This window comes from Lipotes vexillifer, unplaced genomic scaffold (genome assembly GCF_000442215.2).
Source record: "Lipotes vexillifer unplaced genomic scaffold, Lipotes_vexillifer_v1.1 scaffold672, whole genome shotgun sequence".
Lineage (NCBI taxonomy): Eukaryota > Metazoa > Chordata > Mammalia > Artiodactyla > Lipotidae > Lipotes > Lipotes vexillifer.
The window spans coordinates 304218-323632 of record NW_006787454.1 but is presented as its reverse complement, the minus strand read 5'-3'; the positions used below and the strand labels follow the sequence as shown (position 1 = coordinate 323632).

Here is a 19415-nt window from a genome sequence, read left to right as displayed (position 1 = left end):
TTTTGTGATACGCGGGCCTCTCACTGCTGTGGCCCCTCCCATAGTGGAGCACAGGCTCTGGACGCGCAGGCTCGGCGGCCATGGCTCACGGGCCCAGCTGCTCCGCGGCATGTGGGATCCTCCCGGACCGGGGCACGAACCCGTGTCCCCTGCATGGCAGGCGGACTCTGAACCACTGCGCCACCAGGGAAGCCCACTACTTTATATTTTACAAGACAACTAACTAGTTCATACTACAATATCAGCAGGCCATTTTGTGGTGTATTAGAAGTTTGTTTTGGAAATTTTGAAAAACTCTGGACTCCTTTTTTAGCCAAGATGTTCATGGTCTTTTGTAAATTATCAGAGAGCTCATTTCTTGCCATCGTTTACCCTTTATATTAATCAGTTTTCTTTAGCTGTTTCATTCAATAAAAGCTGAGTAAAAAATGTAGAGTGACTGCAAAGAGGCTATTAAAATACATAGCATTCGTGTTTATCCATAGACTAGACTTTCTCAGTGCTTTTCAACCAGATCCTACCCAACCCTACCAGGTGAGGTCAGGGGCAGGTACCATTTTTCAGTGATAATTGTCAATATTACTTATTTAGCGCCAGCGTTAGGATTCCTTATTTGGTATTTTGGCAAAAAAAAGTTTAAAAGGTTGTTTATCAATATCTGTAAATTTTAGGAAAGCCTGTGGCAATTCTGTGAACGGGTAAGAATTCTTAAACCTGGAATTCTATTTAAACCTATTAATTATAAAGCTAGTCCACTGACCCCAAGATGACGACTGCCCCCATTGCAGCATTTCAGGCATTTGTCTTAGACTGACTGCAAAGCTTAAAAAAAAAATCACCTGCACATCTCTCTTCATAGGACACACAGGGTGACAAACTGAAAAGCACATTTTCTTCTGAATATAACTTTGAGGTGCTCATTTTTCATCAGTTAGGATCTGTGTTGAGAACTGCTTGATTTAAAACTTGATTTGAGTGTTAGCATTTTATTCTTTCATTTCCACCTGGGCACAGAATTATCCAAATGTGCATTTATCAGAAGAAAAGTAAGAAAACATTAGTCCTATCTAGTAATCCAGTCGTAATCTCCAAAATTGTTAAATATTGAGGTGACCTGGAATGAACTTCATGCTGCTTTTCTGTAGACAGTGGCAGCCACTGTTTATAAAATAACCCCTCCTGTAAAATGAACTATGCTGAATCCAGGGAACTTGTATAGTTAGTAGCGGCTTATTTAACTTTGTCTATTTCACAATGTAATTTGGGTACTAAGACGAGTGGTGTGGTCTCATGTCACTCATCACAGAATTTGGATATCAGGAGAGGCCTGGCTCATCCAGAATGACAAACCAAACAGGCACCGCACCTCGCCCTCCCCCCAGCCCTGCCCTTGTGTGTAGAAGAAACACTCCCTGGGTGATAACTGAAAATGCCATGTTTATACTTAAACAAGTTTTCCACTTTTTCCTATGACCGTGCATGTTTTTCTTGGTGACCCTTCATTTTCCTGAATCAGTAGCACTCTCCCCATCACGGGACAAGACTCCAGAGACCCCGCCCCCTCCCCGAGCTACAGCCATGACCGGACTCCATCAGCTGGAGGGCAGCCCCTCTACCCCTTGGGCCCACGGAGTCAGGATAGGCTCCTGGGGAGGCTGTGGACACTGTGCAGCTGCGAGCACAGTTTGAGGGGTGGAGGTGTATGAAGATGGTACAGAGGTCTTAGGAGATTTAAGAATTCTGTGACCCATAAAAAGTTAAGAGTTTCTGTTGCTGAAGTTTTAGGTCCTGTTGAAGATAAGTCAGTTTTCCAAGGAAGACCTCCCCAAAGCCAAGTCTAAATTGGAGGCCCTTGGGATCAGGTGGTATGGAGTACATCGCATGCCTCCCCAGAATCTGGGGGAGCTGGCCTCTCAGGGGAGGGAATCCCCACTCCTCCTACCCCCTCACATAGTTAGTTCAACAGATCAATCCCATTGTTGCCCGCGGTTAGGCCTTGTGTCAGATACTGTCGCACAGGGGTTGCCCAAAGGTGAGAGAGACTCGGCCTATGTTGCCAAGTCCCAGGTAGACATGCACGCAGGACCGTGCCCCCCGGGCTGGAAGAGGGTTCGGGGGGAACCTTCCCACCTCCGCCACCAGTACCTCAGTGTGCTTCCTACTCTCCCATCGTTGTAGGACCTGCAGCGAGACATAGAACAGCACAGTGCAGGGGTGGAGTCTGTGTTTAACATCTGCGACGTCCTCCTGCACGACTCCGATGCCTGTGCCAACGAGACTGAGTGCGACTCTGTCCAGCAGACCACCAGGAGCCTGGACAGGCGCTGGAGGAACATTTGTGCCATGTCCATGGAGCGGCGGATGAAGTAAGGACCGAACTGCCCCTGGATGCCGACTGCGTGTTCCCGACTGACCTACGTAACAGTGACTGTGTTCTGTTAGCTTCACTGAGGGGCGTGCCAAGTATTGGCGGGGAAGGCTCAGTAGGTGTGGCCAGTCCTTATTAAGGGGATCATTCAATGAGAATACAGGCAGGGTCATGTCTCTCCCCAGCCCTCCTGTGTCTTGGAGTATAACGGCGGGTGGCCACTGTGCTGATGTGTCCCAGCTCTAAGTAGTGGAGGACGCCTGTCTCCTGTTGGGTGACCTCTGTGAAGCAGAAGCTCTGAGGGGCCTGGCGCTCCCAGAAGAGGGGTGTCCTGACCACAAAGTGATGTCTCCGGTTATTTCCTGGAAGGGGTAGCAGGGTCTCTCGCCCTAAATATTTAGTGCCAGTGCAAGGGGGGGCTGAGACTGGGACCAGTCAAGGGAGAAAAAGACATGTAAAAGCTCGGCTTGACGTTCATGGCTTGTACTGAGTTGCTTTCCTCCTGTTAGAATTGAGGAGACATGGCGGCTTTGGCAGAAGTTTTTAGATGATTACTCCCGCTTCGAGGACTGGCTCAAGTCCGCCGAGAGGACAGCGGCCTGCCCGAATTCCTCCGAGGTGCTGTACACCGTTGCCAAAGAAGAGCTGAAGAGGTTTGAGGTAAAGGCCCTCCCCAGCCCAGTGGTTCTGATAACCGAGGATGCGGCGGGCTCGGGGCTGGCTTAAATGACTTCACATAAGTGGCAGGCTTCCCCACCTCTGGCTGCGGCCGCCCAGTCCCCAACCCACCATCAGCTGCTCCAGCGGCTTTGTGGGTCATTACCGATTTATGCCAACCTCAGGCCGTGAACTGAAAGTGTTCTTCAGTAGTGTCAGAAGACCGGGTGAAGCCAGCCCTCTGTGGCCATTCCATTGGATGGACACTTGAGGCAGGTGGTCTGGGGCCTGGAAGGGGTGTCCCGGGGCCCTGCAGCTATGGCACTGACAGGGCCCCCCCGTGCCACAGGCCTTCCAGCGGCAGATCCACGAGAGGCTCACGCAGCTGGAGCTCATCAACAAGCAGTACCGGCGGCTGGCCCGCGAGAACCGCACCGACACGGCCAGCAAACTGAAGCAGATGGTGCACGAGGGCAACCAGCGCTGGGACAACCTCCAGAAGCGGGTCACAGCCATCCTGCGGAGACTCCGAGTAACCTCCTCTACGTCACCGGGTCATTTGTAGATACTGGGGAGGTGGAGGGGGTCTGATATGTGATGTCAGGCTTGTAACAAAGCAGCGGGTAGATTTCATTTGAGGCCTAAGCTGTCTTGACATTCTTCCAGTACAGCCTTCCCTTTTGTTTAAGCCCAAAGCTGCCAAAAAGCATTTCTTTTTTTTTTAAAGTGAAGTTATTTGCCTCGGAATAGGCTTCTCAGGCAGAGCTTATTCAAGGGATTGTGTTACCAACACATCGCTTTTTTTCCGACTCCTGTCACCCCTGAGGGTGTCACGTCAGCCCACACACTGCCCAGAGTCTGGGGCACTGCCATCACTGGGTCTGGCGAAGGTACCTCTTAGTCTGGGAAGAGGCCCCCTTTGCCCATCTGCCCGCTTTTGTGTGTCCCGTTGGTTCTTGCACTGTGGGGGAACAGACAGAGCCCCCCGCTCTGTATTGGGGGTTGGGGACAGTGACAGTTCTCCCAACCTCACAGCAGCTGTCTAACCTCAAATGATGGGTTTGATTCTGGGGTGTGAACCGTCACCTTAGATTTCTGTGATTCAGAAGACATCATATGTCAACCTTTGTGAGTCCAGGTGTAAACTGACAGGACCGGTGTGGGTTGTGGCTACAGGAAGTAATTTTAATCCTTGCTTCCGTTCTTAAGGCAGAGCACTCTTGAAACCATTCTAAGAAGAGGAAAATCTGGGTTTTTTGTTTAACCCTCTCAGGAAGAAATGCGCTAGCTTTTCCACAACCCCCTTGCATTAATTTCTTTATCTCCTGCTGACTTGATTTGACTGTGACCAGCCTAAACCTTCATTGGGCACTATATGTTTGTTTGAGAATCAGCTGCCCATCTATGAGGTCATAACCCAAGAGACCTCGTTAACTGGAAGTGATAAATCTGGGTTTTCTTTTTTTGAAGAAATACATTCGGAATTATATCAGTGAAGGCAAATGGGGCACTAGTCCAGGCTCAACCCTGAGATCAGTACTTTTCCATCCTGAAGCTACTAAATCCTTCTGTCAAGCAGAAGCTCCCACAGGAGGCTAACCGTTGAAAATAGGCAAGTGCCTAGCCTGGACTCTGAGAGGGGCGTGTTCCTCAGAGGACAGACTGGGAAAATCACTGACTTAGACTAGAGAATTATAGAATTTCAAATGCTGCAAGAACCTTAGAGATCACGGTCAACGTTCCCACACCTCATTTACCAGCAGATACTGAGACTCAGGGAAGTTTAGGGGGCTCGTTGGTATCCCACAGCCAGGACCAGACCCCAGGCTCCTGGCCGTGTGGGCCTCCAGGGGTACCCTGGGCTCCCTTTCCCCTCTTCTGAGAGTGACCTTGCTGTCTACCTGAACTCCCGTTATGCCATCAACACAAACGTGATTTTTTCACCCTTTCGCAGCATTTCACCAACCAAAGGGAAGAATTCGAGGGCACCAGGGAGAGCATTCTGGTGTGGCTCACGGAGATGGACCTGCAGCTGACCAACGTGGAGCACTTCTCGGAGAGCGATGCCGACGACAAGATGCGCCAGCTGAACGTAAGGCCTGCTTCCTTAGCTCCTCCCCAAAGAGTGCACCTAGGCAGGGGAGAGCTGGCCAAGTACAGACTTCACCTGATACCCTGAGAGCAGGTTCCAGAAGTGTCAGAGCAGCCAGACTGCATCCACCTGTGTGCTGCCAGGTTATCACAAGCAAGGATACTGTTCCTTACAGTCAAGTGGTATTGGAACGAGGCCCTTTATTCTCTTTGTCATATGTAATCATCCAAGGGGAGAACGCTGTTGCGGTTCCAGACAGAACTTCATAAGGTGCTGTTTCTCCAGCACTTGAGTCTGAGTGCAACCTGTGGGCTGTAGCAGGAGGAAACTCTCTCTCAAGAGTGGGGTCAGGGCACTTACCTCGTGGTCCAGTGGGTAAGACTCCACGCTCCCAATGCAGGGGGCTCGGGTTCGATCCCTGGTCAGGGAACTAGATCCCATATGCCGCAAGAAGGAGTTCACATGCTGCCAACTAAGACCCGGCGCCGCCAAATGAAAATACTTTAGAAATAAATTTAAAAAATAAAAGACTTCTCATTTAAAAAAAAAAAAGAAAAAAGAAAAGAGTGGGACCAGGAACAGGTATCTTCTTTCCCACTGTCACAAATGTCTGTACTACACTTTAATCGCACTATAATTTCCTCCTTAGCTAAATTTTATAAGAGGTTGAGAAATGGAAATTTGATTTGCCTTCCATGGTATAACGGCACCAATGAGCATTATCACTGTGTCAGCAGAAATGCCCGGTGGAGACTTACTATGGGAAATTTTCTGATTCTACCAAGCGTCGATAAGACAAGGTCTGTCCCTCACACTCAGTAACAGTAAAGGTTCATCCATGCCAGAGCTTTAGAATCATTGTAACTGGAAAAGTCAGTGCCCAGGAGGGGGAAGAAAAAAATACATACATATGATCATTTTAAATTCTTAAATCTTTGGAGTCACTTAGTTGAAAACTGATGAAGCTTGAGTTTGAAATCCTTTCTTTCTCATATTCTAAATAGGGTTTCCAGCAGGAAATTACATTAAATACCAACAAGATTGATCAGCTCATCGTTTTTGGGGAGCAGCTCATTCAGAAGAGTGAGCCCCTGGACGCCGTGCTGATTGAGGATGAGTTGGAGGAGCTGCACCGCTATTGCCAGGAAGTGTTTGGCAGGGTCTCCCGATTCCACCGGAGGCTCACCTCCCACGCGTCGGTAAGGGGCTGTGCCTCACGCGGGGCTGCTGGGCCACCCGAAGTGGATGTTTGACTCCGCTTTTAAAGAACTGGGAAACTGTGCGTGGTTAACAATGATTTATTCTATGGTTTAAAAAAAAAAAAACAACTATGTTTTTGTTTTGCTGAAGTATAGATAGATGCTGTACAATATTATATAAGTCACAGGTGTATGGTATCGTGATCTACAATTTTTAAAGATCATACTCCATTTATAGTTATTATAAAATATTGGCTGTATTCCCTGTGTTGTACCATATATTCTTGTAGCTTGTTCTATACCGCATAGTTTGCACCTCGTAGTCCCCCACCTCTGTATCACCCCCTCCCCAGTTCCCTCTCCCACCAGTAACCTCTGGTTTGTTCTCTGTATCTGCGAGTCTGCTTTAAAAAGCTGAGTTGAAAAGTGCTCTTTCCACACTTAACTAATATAGAGCCAATACTTACTCAGGAGCCACCAGTTCCCAGTGGTTAATTCTGAAAACTGGATACCCCCGTTCTAGGGCTTGGAAGATGAAAAGGAAGCCTCTGAGAATGAAATGGACGTGGAAGACCCCAGAGAGATCCAGGACGACTCTTGGCGTAAAAGGAGAGAGAGCGAGGAGCCCTCGTCCCCTCAGTCCCTTTGTCACCTGGTGCCCCCGGCGCCAGGGCCCGAGCGCTCCGGCTGTGAGACCCCTGTCAGCGTGGATTCCATCCCGCTGGAGTGGGATCACACAGGTGACGTGGGGGGCTCCTCCTCTCACGAAGAAGACGAGGAGGGCCCGTACTACAGCGCGCTGTCAGGTATGGCCCCGCACGGCTAAGTCCTTGGCACCTGAGCAACACGGCCAGCTCTCAGTGGTCAGAGTCCAGGCTGCGGCTGACCTAGACTTCCTGTGGCTTCCTGTGTCTGTCCTGCCTGCCTTTGACCTACCTGAGGGCTGGCTCATTCCTATTCCTGGTGGAATGAAAGGGAAAAATAACCAAAGTCCACGTTGGGACATGAAGGCTGTTTGCTGATGGCTCTTGATAGACGGGAGGCTCATCAGTGGCCTTTTCAATTGAGTTTTTCAGAATACCAGTAGATTGAGCGTCTCTGTCCCTTCTACGCAGTTCCCCTCCCGCGCCGCTGTTTCAGACGGTCAGGAGTTAACTGCAAAATTCCTTCTGGTTCTTTAAAGCTTTTTAATAAAACAGATAAAGGGTAGTCACTTTTCTCCTCCCAGGTGACAATGTTTCTACTGTTTTAACTTAATACTTGGGCATTCATCTACAGACGCCTGCAGTGAGGAAAACGACATTGTTCTTTTTCAGATGTAGAAATCCCTGAAAATCCTGAGGCATATCTTAAAATGACCACAAAAACTTTGAAAGCATCTTCTGGTAGGCCCCTGCCCGTGCATGCGTCTCAACATGGCAGCGTCCTGTGGTGCACACTGCATCCTCAACCTCGCTCCCGTGTCATGTCTGACCTCTGCCTTCTGTGGACACCATGCGCCGCGGTCCTTGTGTCATGGTGTATTTGCACTGCCGTACTCACACATAGCTTCGTGCTCCATACAAACCCTCCCAGGCCAGGCCAGTCTCCACGCCATCCCTCTCCTCCCCTTCAGGCCTGTGCAGAAGGGAAGTTTTCAGGTGCCTTTTAAAATTGTTATTTTTCTCTCCATCTCACTCAAGCCCTTTGGCATGGGCCAAGCTTTCTTCATGGTGGCTTGGCTCAGAACTACTGCCCTGCTTGGTTTCCTGGCCCTCCCGCGCCGCTGTTTCAGACGGTCAGGAGTTAACTGCAAAATTCCTTCTGGTTCTTTAAAGCTTTTTAATAAAACAGATAAAGGGTAGTCACTTTTCTCCTCCCAGGTGACAATGTTTCTACTGTTTTAACTTAATACTTGGGCATTCATCTACAGACGCCTGCAGTGAGGAAAACGACATTGTTCTTTTTCAGATGTAGAAATCCCTGAAAATCCTGAGGCATATCTTAAAATGACCACAAAAACTTTGAAAGCATCTTCTGGTAGGCCCCTGCCCGTGCATGCGTCTCAACATGGCAGCGTCCTGTGGTGCACACTGCATCCTCAACCTCGCTCCCGTGTCATGTCTGACCTCTGCCTTCTGTGGACACCATGCGCCGCGGTCCTTGTGTCATGGTGTATTTGCACTGCCGTACTCACACATAGCTTCGTGCTCCATACAAACCCTCCCAGGCCAGGCCAGTCTCCACGCCATCCCTCTCCTCCCCTTCAGGCCTGTGCAGAAGGGAAGTTTTCAGGTGCCTTTTAAAATTGTTATTTTTCTCTCCATCTCACTCAAGCCCTTTGGCATGGGCCAAGCTTTCTTCATGGTGGCTTGGCTCAGAACTACTGCCCTGCTTACGGTGGTTTCCTGGGGAGAGGGTGGGGAGGTGGGGGGGGGGGTGAGGGTACTGGTGCCTTTGCCGCAGGAGAAGACACCTCCCTCTCCTCGACTTGCAGCTCTGATCTTCATTCCCTGCCCCGTCGCCACCTGCGGTGGCTGGGGAGAGCCACGAGCGGCCCTTGGGTCCCCTAGTCCATCCTGATGTTCACTCTTCCCTCACTCCTAAGAGGCCTTCAGTCCTCTTGGCCCCCAAACCCGGCCTTGCCGCCAGTGCCCCCCACCGCTAGAGCCCCCGGCTCCAAAAGGCCACTCATCCCGCAGCAGATCACGCGTTTGTTGTGCTCCATCGTGAACCCATCTAGTGAAGGCCCAGTGTCGCTCGGTTGCATGAGTCTCATTTCATTCCCTCCTGGGACATACTGACATTTTGCAAACATGCATGCTTTGCAAGGAAAGCTGCAGAACTCATGTTACACTATAACCTGATGCCATGTTACCCGTGACCTTTTTTGTGTAACTAAATATGAATGCTTTGGTTGGAGAGAATGGACTGTCGCTTGCTATTTTTCTGTTTCAGGTAAATCCATTTCTGAAGGCCACTCGTGGCATGTTCCTGACAGCCCTCCCTGCCACAAGCGTCGCTACAAACAAATGGGAGGTGACAGGAATGTCCAACCCATCCCCTCCGATTCCAGCACCCCTTATAAACCAGCCTACGTAAGTCTTGACCCCACTGAGAGCACAATCCAGGTGCATGAGTAATAGTTAAAATATTTAAAGGGAGAGAGCTTTGGGTGTATGCTGTGTGTGCTCACTCCCCAGGCATATCTTGGGTTGGTTTTCCCATGGTGACATACTTCCTGAGAACTCTGGCATAACTGACTAGACTTAGAGATAGCCGTCTGGCCAAACACCATCTTTGAGTGTTGATGCGCTATGACAGGGATTACTACTGTTGAGTCAGTCATCGTGCAAACAGCAGAGAAACAAAGTGCTGGCCTTCCTGAGCCGCTCCTGCGCTCCCAGACCTTTGATATGTTTACCTTGCCTACACATCCTATTCAGAAAATTGTGACTTCCTGTTCAGAAGGGTTTGACAGTGTGCAGTGGTAGACCTGGGTTTGATTCCCTGCCCTACCAGTAAATGGCTTTAGGACCATAAACACTTTACCTTGCCTCTGTAAGCCTTCCTCACCTGAGGATAAACCTACCTCACATAATTGTTGTTAGCATTAATGTGTATGAAGGTATAAAGAAGGCCCTCGAAGTGGTCACCATTATTGTTATTGTGGTTATCACTACTGTATATGGTTTGTCATTGTTGTTAAACCAGTGACTGTTCCCTCTTAGTTGCACTTTCCTCAGGCAACATGAGCCCTTGCCACGCTCTGGCTACGCGGCTGTTGCGGGCCAGCCCGCGGAGGATTTAACGTTGGCCCCAGATCATTCTCAGTACAGAGAATTAGTGACGAGCAAGCTGAAATTAAGGCGTCTTGCACATTTTTAGTGTCATCTCTTAGAGAAACCAGAAGTGATGTGAACATCACTAGATCAGTTGTCAGAGTGCCCTCTGTGTGGAGGAGTGGATGTCGCTAGATAGTTGGAGAAGGTTCTGCCTAAACACGGTCAGACCCCAATCATTTGATAATGTGTTGCCCGTGCCCAACTCGGAAACTCTTCCTCTTACTTAGCAAGCAGTTATCGTTTTTAATCTGTCCCTCTGTGGTGCCGAGTAAGACCTGACAGTCGCGGAGAGAGAGCCCCCAGCACCTCACCTGTGCTTTGCATCCAGGGCCATGTGGTTTGGCCTCTTCTGGTAACTATGCTTGTGTTCCTTGCCTGGCCACCTTCAAAAGCTCAGCCCTTTGTGTGTGTGTGTGTCTGCAACCTCCAATCTGAAGGATTTTTGGTTTTTTCTTTTCATTCCACACAAATAGGCCATATGGACACAATCCAAAAAACACGAGTTTTCTAAAAAAAAAAAGATACATTTATTTTTGGAAAGTCCTGAGATAACAGCCCAGGCAGCTCTGTGATAACACAAGAGTCAATATGTACAGTGAAAGGTAAACGCTTGGTAATGAATGACCCTAGGAGGCAGGTTTGTGCTCTGTTTCCGATTCCCGGTGATAATAATGCCAACCAGCTCTACGGAGTGACTGGGAGGGATAACTAAAATTTTGTAAAATACTGTGCAAATGTAAAAGTGCTGACACAATAACAGTCTGGTAAGCTCAACGATTGTTTTTAAGTCTTGTTGTTTTAAGTCATGGTTGGATTGAGGAGTGTTAGGAAGCCTCAAATTAAATCAGGCCATTTTATTCCCAATATTGACATCTTACCTGCTTACCCCTCCCCCTGCGCCTTTGCTGAAGCTTTATTTCTGCCATCAGCTCTGCTGCTTATAAATGCTACCCATACACTGAAGTGCCTCTGTATTACCAGCAAGTTACCCTTCAAAGGAAAGGGCTCCTATATCTTCATTTCTTACCTGTTAATATGAACCAAGGCATTCTTCAGACGCCTTTAAAATGTACAGATGGTAACATAAAAATTGTCTCATTCTAGGTAAAGCTGCTGTTGTCTCCAGGGACTGAAGGGGGCAAAGAAGATCCAAGAGTCCTGACTGGGGGCCCACAGCAGGAAGACGAGGGCCTGGCTGCTCTCACCGAGCAGCAGTCAGGTACGGTTAAATTGGGCCGTTGTTATGAGGTAGAGACTGTGTTTTGGGTTAGTTGGACATTTACTTTAAGGCACTGCTCAACAGAACATTGATTAGGAATTGACCGACTACATAATTCACCAAAACTGCTGAACTTGGCCTGTAGCAGCCAATGTTATCTTAGAATCAGCTGACTTGTATTTATGAACAAATTCCTGTTTGTTATTTATTCTCTAAATATTGACAAAATGAGCCTCATGATAAAGGGTCTGTTTTTACCTGCATGACTTTGCTTGTATGTGAAGATCAGACACGAAGATGATGATCAAAGAGCTGTGTCAGGTGTCTCCTCGAGAGACCAGAAAAGTCATGGCTCACCTGAGCCTAAAGTCAAGTTCATAGCATCGACCTGATCATTCATGGACAGAGGGGAGAGTGCCTTTTTTCTTTTTTTTTTTTTTTTTTTTTTTTTTTTTTTTTGCGGTACGTGGGCCTCTCACTGTTGTGGCCTCTCCCGTTGCGGAGCACAGGCTCCGGATGCGCAGGCTTAGCGGCCATGGCACACGGGCCCAGCCGCTCTGCAGCATGCGGGATCTTCCCGGACCGGGACACGAACCCATGTCACCTGCATCAGCAGGCAGACTCCCAACCACTGCGCCACCAGGGAAGCCCGAGAGTGCCTTAAATACAGCGTGAACTAGAGTGCTGAACCTGGGACCAACAGTGCATCTTGGCAACATGTTGGGCCTCCTAGCAGCTCCCTACTTCGTCCTGGCCTGTGTGGGAGTGCAGCAGCACAGGCCTTGAACCAGAGCGAGGGAAACATGCTGTTCCACACTTGGGGGAAGTGATAACCCCCAAACCCCAAGGCTCCGGCAAGGAGCATCCCCTGCAGGTTTCATCACTGTGACGCTGAATTAGTTGGAAGCAGAGAAATCTGTTTGCATTATTGCTTCTTTTTATTGGCGGCTTTTTATTCCAGGTGCCTTTGATAGATGGGAGTTGATCCAAGCGCAAGAACTTCACAGTAAACTCAGAATAAAACAAAACTTGCAGCAGCTGAACTCTGATATCAGCGACATCACCACGTGGCTGGAAAGAACTGAAGCAGAGCTGGAAACATTAAAGCTGGCAAAGCCCCCCTCTGGTATGCAGGAAATGGAACTCCGAGTGAAGAGGCTGAAGGTGAGTGAGGGCGTGGAGGGGAAGAGGACTTCAGAACGCATGTGCGCATCAGATCCTCTGCCTGCCGCGTCGGGGGCGGCTCGCACACGCTGTGTGGTTAGTAGCCTCTCGCACTTCATTTCTGTAACTAGCAAGGACACAGGTGAAGATTTGTATTTTCACTCGGAGGAGCCTCTCCAGATGATCCCAAAGCCCAGAGCAGTGCTGGGGAGGTGTGGCTCCCATCTGACTGCTGAGGGACCCCTAGACTCTTGTGAGACCACCCCCGTGGCCATGGACAGGCAGCCTAAAAACACCCTTCCAAACTGTACACAGGCAAGACGGGGGGTGGCGTGCCGAGGGTGAGGAGGAGGACAGCGCACCTACCGACCGATTCTGCGGCCTGAGCGGTTACTCTGCTACGCAGTTAGGAGCTGTCACCCACACAGCCAGGGAGCAGGGGAGGGGCAGTTTGAGCCCTGCACTTTGGGGGTGCTCTGAACATGAGCCTGGGCTCCCAAGAAGACCCAAGATAGGAGTTTTGGGGTATCCAGGCAGTCTTCACATTCGTACTATTGTTTTACTTTGTGCACTGATATATCAGGGGTTACCATTCATCCTAAGGAATAACACTTCTGCGATACTCTGGGGCGAATGCAGGATAACTGTGTGTGCTTTATGTAGAAGACTTTTAATCTGATCCAGAAATGTTATTAAGCCAGACAGAGGCCAGCAGGGTCTATTCATGCCTGCAGTGTAGTTGTCCACCGGGAGACGGGCCTCATCTCTCAGCCCAGTCATCTGGCCAGCCAAGTCGTGACCTCGTAAGGCAGCTCCCTTACCTGAGGCTTCCCAGCCAGTGACAGGCGACGTTGCTCTTGTATGCCAGGCCACGGCTTAGAGAAGTGTTTGGAAGATCCGTTCCCCACTGAAGTTCAAAATGAACCCCACATCACTGTTTACAGAGTGCCTGACCCAGTCTTTTCCCTCTGCGGTAGGAGATACTAAAAGCCTTTGACACCTACAAGGCCTTAGTGGTTTCTGTCAACGTGAGCAGCAAGGAATTTCTGCAAACTGAGAGCACCGACTCCGAAGAGCTCCAAGATAGAGTCGGCCAGCTGCGGCTGCGCTGGGACGCGGCCCAGGGTGCGGTGGAGAGCTGGAGAGAGGGCTTACGGCTGTCGCTCATGCAGTGCCAGGTACGGCGACTCAGCACCCAGCCGGTGCCCAAGGTCCAGTCCCGAGCACAGCCAGGCCCACGTGGGTGGGAGAAGAGAGATGTTTGTCATCTTCAGGCTGCTTTCGCGCAGTCAAATATGGTTTGTGTTAGGAAGCATGTGCTTTACCATTTGTTTCCAAAGCGGCCCACCTGCTGCCTCAGAGACCCGACGCTTGCCCTGCATTACCCACTGTGTTGCCCAGACCCACCCGTACTGTAAGGGTTCCAGCAAGCGTTCCAGTAGGTTGGAAGTGTCACACCAACATTGCCCTGTGTCTGTCCTTTTGCCAGGAACACTGGATAGCAGAGTGTTAAGAGACCTGGCCCTAGAACAAGGAGCAGTTTAACCCAGCTCTGTAGTTTTAGTAGCCGTGTGACTGTGGGGAAAACACTGCACCTTCTAGACCTCAAGTTTTCTCACCTGGAAAATGGGAATAATTCCAGGGCCTACCTCACAGGGTTCTTTTTAGGACTAGATGCATATAACCTTGACCCAGCACCGGCCACACAGTAAATGCCCAACAGGTGAGCTCTGACCCCATCCTAGGAAACAGGAGCCCACCAGCAACCACATGCAGCACTGTCTTTGGGCCATAGTCTGTCCTGTTGGGGTGTCTCCCTTGACCAGTGAATCCAGCAGATGTGTTGAATAATTTGTGTGCTCTTCCTAGTAATATCAGGTGGGGTGTTCCGAAGCCCCACCTTTCTGCCAGCACTTTTAACGTGGCAGAATTCAGTGTGCCTCCTGGGACAGGGCCGAGTGCTCTCCTGCCCTGCTTTCCCTCATTTGGGGGCCCTGGCGTTTAGTTTAAATCTGGCCCTTGTATTCACTGGACAAGGACCAGCAGAGCAAATGACGATGATGGATTAGCAGTGGCACGCTGCCTCCCAGCACACCTGCCTTCACAGTCTAAGAAAGGGACATGCTCTGACGTCTGCTGCTTTTTAGGACTTTCACCAGCTGAGTCAAAGCCTGCTGCTGTGGTTAGCGAGCGCTGAGAGCCGGAGGCAGGAGGCTCGTGTCACTGACCCAGAGGCAGACCCCCGGCCCCTCCTGGCATGTCGGGAGGAGCTCCTGGTAAGTCTAGGGGCCCTGCACTACCACTGGCCTCTTCAGGAGGTCAGTGCTTAGGTGGCCTCGCCTGGCATTTCTGGAAACAACGCCCACATGGTGTTCTGCCCTCGTGTTCTGGTTGGTGTCTACTGAGCATCCCTGCGCTGTTCTGAAGAGGGGTGAGTGCAGGGACGAAAAGTTGTGGCCCAGAGCAGGAGGTCTTCAAGACTCTCAGGAACCGGTGATGGAGGCAGTTGGCAGGATCCTGAGAAACTGAAGGCCCTTTGAAGTATTTTTCCCTTGTGAATACAGCTCATTTGGGAGGAAACACGGTGTTCAGTCATGATGAGCTGTCATGATGAGCTGTATGAGTTTTCCACAGTCTTTCTTCTGGGAGGGTAGTTGTGTTTTCATATATTTATTTCACCAGCAAGCCAAGGTGAGACCCATATATTCTCACTTGCACTCAAGGTGACATTTTTATCCATATATTTGTATGTGGTTTAGTTTTAAACATTTTAAATTTAATCAAAACACTGATCATTGCTTCAAAAATATTTTTTTGTTCTAAAATCTTCGTAAAGCCCCCGTGTCCAGAGCAGCTCTGATAGAGCTTTCTGCAGTGATGGAAATGTTCCATAGCTGCACTGTCCAGTGTAACAGCTCCTAGCCATGGTAGCACCCAAGCACTTGACATGTGGCTGCTGTGACTAAAACTGAGCTTTTAATCACGTTCAGTAGCCACACGTTGTCCAGCGGCTACCACGTTAGACGTCAAGCAAGGCCGCACAAGCAGATTCACTTGACTCCTTACAGTTCTCAATGGTGCGCGTAAGCTGCGCTTTCTCAATTTGTCCACTTTAGACTTTCCCTCAACTTCCTGCCGTCGCGGATGAGGGCCTGGTCTTCCCACACCACCCCCCTCACTCCTTTCCTCTAACTTCTCCGGCATCACTGTTGTCTTTAGAATGAGAAGGAATAAAATAAAATTAAACATAGGGGTAGAGTGTAACCAACTTGCTATCTAAGTGATGCCAGGCTTGAGGACAGGCAGGCAGGTAGAAGAAAGGTGGTTCCGAGTTGGGTACCAGCCACCACTCATCTTGGAACTTCCCTGGCACGGAGAAAGCTTCTTCCGGCCACGCTAGCTTCCCTTTCCATAAGCAACTGTTTGACACACGTTTTTATTTTTAGCAACTGGAAAAGGAGCTAGTGGAGTGTCAACCTCAAGTGAACTCCTTACAAGAGATTTCCAGCAGCCTGCTTATCAAGGGGCACAGAGAAGACTACATTGAGGCTGAAGAGAAAGTCCATGTTATTGAGAAGAAACTCAAACAGTTGCTTGAGCAAGTGTCCCAAGACTTAGTGTCCTTGCAGCAAAGCCAGGTGAGTCCCCTTGTAGCTTCTAAATATAAAAATGTATGCAAATGGGAAAGCAGTGTGGCAGCCCTGCTTGGGGAGGGAGGTCGCAAGCACGTGGCAGCGGTCACAGAGGAGTCGTGCCCCTTTGTGCTGTGTGGCCCTAACAAGTTACCAAAGCTCTTCAAAGCCGCTTTGTCATTTGTAAGAGGGAGGCAGCAACAGAACCCATCAGTGTGGCTGGGGGTACGGAAAACAAGCCAGGTCCCTCCGTCGTTTCTGCCTTCATGCCTTCACTGTTCTCACGTGATGGTTTCTGGTCACTCTCCTCTGACCACGCTCTCATTTGTCTACCTTCTTCTCTTAAAATGTGATCCAGCTCAGAACAAATGGACTCGCCAGACGTAGGGCAGCCCCTTCCCTCCACCCCAGAGTATATATCTTTCCTCCCGTGCAGCCTAGACTATGTGGCCACGTGATTACATCACCCACCGCGAGCTCACTGTCCACCTGTTTCTGTCCCCCTCGTCATGTGTGCTCTGGGTTCTTAATGCAAATGGCTGGCCTCACCTTGTTTCCATCCCCTGTCGTCTGAGTAAGGCCCTGTTAGAGGGAGGAGTGAGCGCACCAGAAGAGCCCCTCCTTTTAGAAGGATCACAGTGGGGAAGGGATGAGCGGTGCAATGAAGAACCTGCGGGAACCATGTTTTTTTGCTCTTGAGACTATTCAGAGCCTTCTTTTTCCCCGAACTGAACTCTTGGGGTGTGGATTTCAGAACCCAGACTCACCTCTGCCCAGCCTGGATGAAGCAGACCCCGGAGAGCCTCTAGCAACACCTGTGCCAGCTCCCCAAGCCAAGGTGGGAGCCCCCTTCTGCCAGGCGAATGACACTGGTTATTCTTGAAAGTTATTGAGATGACAGGGACTTGGGCCTCCAAGGCCCCATCCAGTATTTCATGATAGCACAGATTTCTGCTTCAACCTGCTGGTCAGTAGAGCGGCTTACTCCAAAGATTTAAAAAAAAAACTTTTAAAGACCTAATGGAAAGGCTGTCTTGTGCTCAGTACTCTTCCCTGGTGGGACTGTGCTGGCTGTGGAAGCTGGGAGCCCTCCTGGCATTGCTGAAGGGGCTTCCTGATCTCTCCGTGGCAACAGGTCAACAGGCTGGAACGTGAAACTCTCCCTAGTTTAACTGAATTATTTCTTACTTCAGAGAATGTAATCCCAAATGTATTACTCTAGGCTCAAAAGCTTGGCAGGAAGACAACCTAAGAAAGATGTATAATTTAAGAAGGAGGAACGTTTTATCATTGACAGGACTAAACTATCTTCAGTTTACTAATTGGATTATTTTTATCTAGCAGTTCAGAGCAGAGATAACTACAAAAGACAAGAACAAGACGGCCAGCAGGTAACAGCATTACACCACCAGCAATGGGTTCCCTGTCCCACACTCCTCTCCCCTTAGCAGGCTTGCCAGTGCCACTCTTAAGGTCTTTGGAAAAATTGGTTTTCTTGTTTTCTTCCATTTGGAAGGGGCTGGGCTTCCCTTCCAAAGCTGAATCCCAGCCGTGGGCCCCATTTTAATCTCAGGTCCTGATGTTTGTCTTTATGCAAGCAGTGGGGGTCAGGTCACGGGAGTGGGGTTTGCCTCGGGAACCTCCCAATCAGCTCTCGACCTCCTCTGTTGCCAGGGTGCCCAGCCCCGCTGGCCCTGAAAGCTCACGGCCCCAGCGCTCCTTCCTCTCGCGGGTGATCAGGGCGGCGCTGCCCCTCCAGCTGCTTCTGCTGCTGCTGCTGCTCCTGGCCTGCCTGCTGCCCTCCTCCGAAGAGGACTACAGCTGCACTCAGGCCAACAACTTTGCCAGGTCCTTTTACCCCATGCTGAGGTACACCAATGGGCCACCCCCCACCTAGAGGCCGGCCCGGCTGCAGCACCACACCCACCAGCCTCTTTGCGCAGTGCCGGACTCACAGCCCCAGACCAATCCGTGGGGGACTCTGAGCATTGGTCCAGGGACCACCTGCTGCGGACACCTCCCTCTGGGCGTGACCAGAGAGAGCTCTCTCAGGACCCAGGGCAGCTTTCAACTGATCTTCCCCCAGGACAGGGAACCTGGGCGGCCATCACCCCGGGCAGTTTGGCAAAGCTTAGTTGATTGGTTTCGGGATCTCTGGAAACTGCAGCTTCCTGAAGAGCCAAGCACTTTGTGAATTCTGATTTGTCAAACCACATTATTAAAATGTAGTGAATATGGTCAGTGAACAGTAGTGTTCATCACATAACACATATTACAGAAAGAAACAAGCAGATTCTGCCTCAGAAATTGTTCAGAAACTCACACGCACCCTTGGCTGATTGATTGAAACAATCATATTTAAAACATTTAGAGTTAATATTACTTCAATCAGCAGCAGTCTTGGAGCTACAGGTTATAAAACCAAGATGTTCTGCTCAGTACTTAGGTCTGCTCTTTTATATTGCTTTAAATTTTTAAAGAAATTATATTGCATGGATGTGGTTATTTGTGCATATTTTTTAACAATGCAGGATCTGTATGAATAATGTAAACTTTGATTTTTTTTAAAAAAATCAGATTTTAGCTTGAGCTTTTTGACTAATGTACAGTAAATGCCAAACAAACTACAGACTTGATTGGTAGGGACATTTTTGTAAGTTAATTTTATAAGACTTTTCACATTTAAAGTGGTGCTTCAGGTTTTGTTTAACTGTTTGGCCACGGGCGGGTGGGGGGTTGGTCCAGAGACTTGAAGCTGTTTGTGGTATGTACAACTCAGATGTTTCTCATTAAAAGAAAACAAAAAAGCCATACTTTTGTCTTACTAGATTATATTACAAAGCAGTTAAATGTTATGTGTAATCTTCCATAGAGCAAAAATTATTTTTTAAATATCTAAGGGGATTCACAGGTTTTACAGATTTTGAGCTAAGCTTTATATTCTACTTATTTATCTTTGTACAGAATAACTTACGAGATCTAGAAACCCACACCTGTATAGGTGATTACCCCGTGCAGTGAGCCTCCAATGCTGTAGGGGGCGATGAGGGCAGCACAGTGTGGAAGGTGGGCGTGAAAGGATCATTTCACCCAGATTTTTCTATTCCCAGCTCCCTCCAGGGTGAATTAACACATAGTGTTTAACAAACGTTACAGACAAAGCTGTCTGCTTTCCATTTCCAGCACCACTGTCTATTTCCCACCCAAACAAAGAGTGTGATTAGAAGTTACTGATCCAAATGGAACATAATTGAGAGCCC

The 19415-nt window shown here is 49.2% G+C and overlaps 1 protein-coding gene across 3 annotated transcripts in view; it reads left to right on the top strand.

The window, feature by feature from the left end:
* Positions 1–18966, top strand: part of SYNE2 (spectrin repeat containing nuclear envelope protein 2) — a 277599-nt gene extending 258633 nt beyond the window's left edge. The window contains exons 100-115 of one of the 3 annotated variants that reach the window (XM_007460063.1): positions 2179–2366; positions 2878–3028; positions 3375–3557; positions 4980–5117; positions 6122–6316; positions 6840–7122; positions 7633–7701; positions 9254–9393; positions 11245–11359; positions 12321–12523; positions 13501–13701; positions 14671–14799; positions 15970–16161; positions 16910–16993; positions 17500–17546; positions 17830–18966. In XM_007460063.1, the coding sequence (XP_007460125.1) occupies positions 2179–2366; positions 2878–3028; positions 3375–3557; positions 4980–5117; positions 6122–6316; positions 6840–7122; positions 7633–7701; positions 9254–9393; positions 11245–11359; positions 12321–12523; positions 13501–13701; positions 14671–14799; positions 15970–16161; positions 16910–16993; positions 17500–17546; positions 17830–18052 (2541 nt within the window). In that variant the 3' untranslated portion in view covers positions 18053–18966. Of the gene's footprint in view, positions 1–2178; positions 2367–2877; positions 3029–3374; positions 3558–4979; positions 5118–6121; positions 6317–6839; positions 7123–7632; positions 7702–9253; positions 9394–11244; positions 11360–12320; positions 12524–13500; positions 13702–14670; positions 14800–15969; positions 16162–16909; positions 16994–17496; positions 17547–17829 lie in introns of all 3 variants that reach the window. The other 2 variants (XM_007460062.1, XM_007460064.1) reach the window with 2 other exon arrangements.
* Positions 18967–19415: the final 449 nt, after the last annotated feature.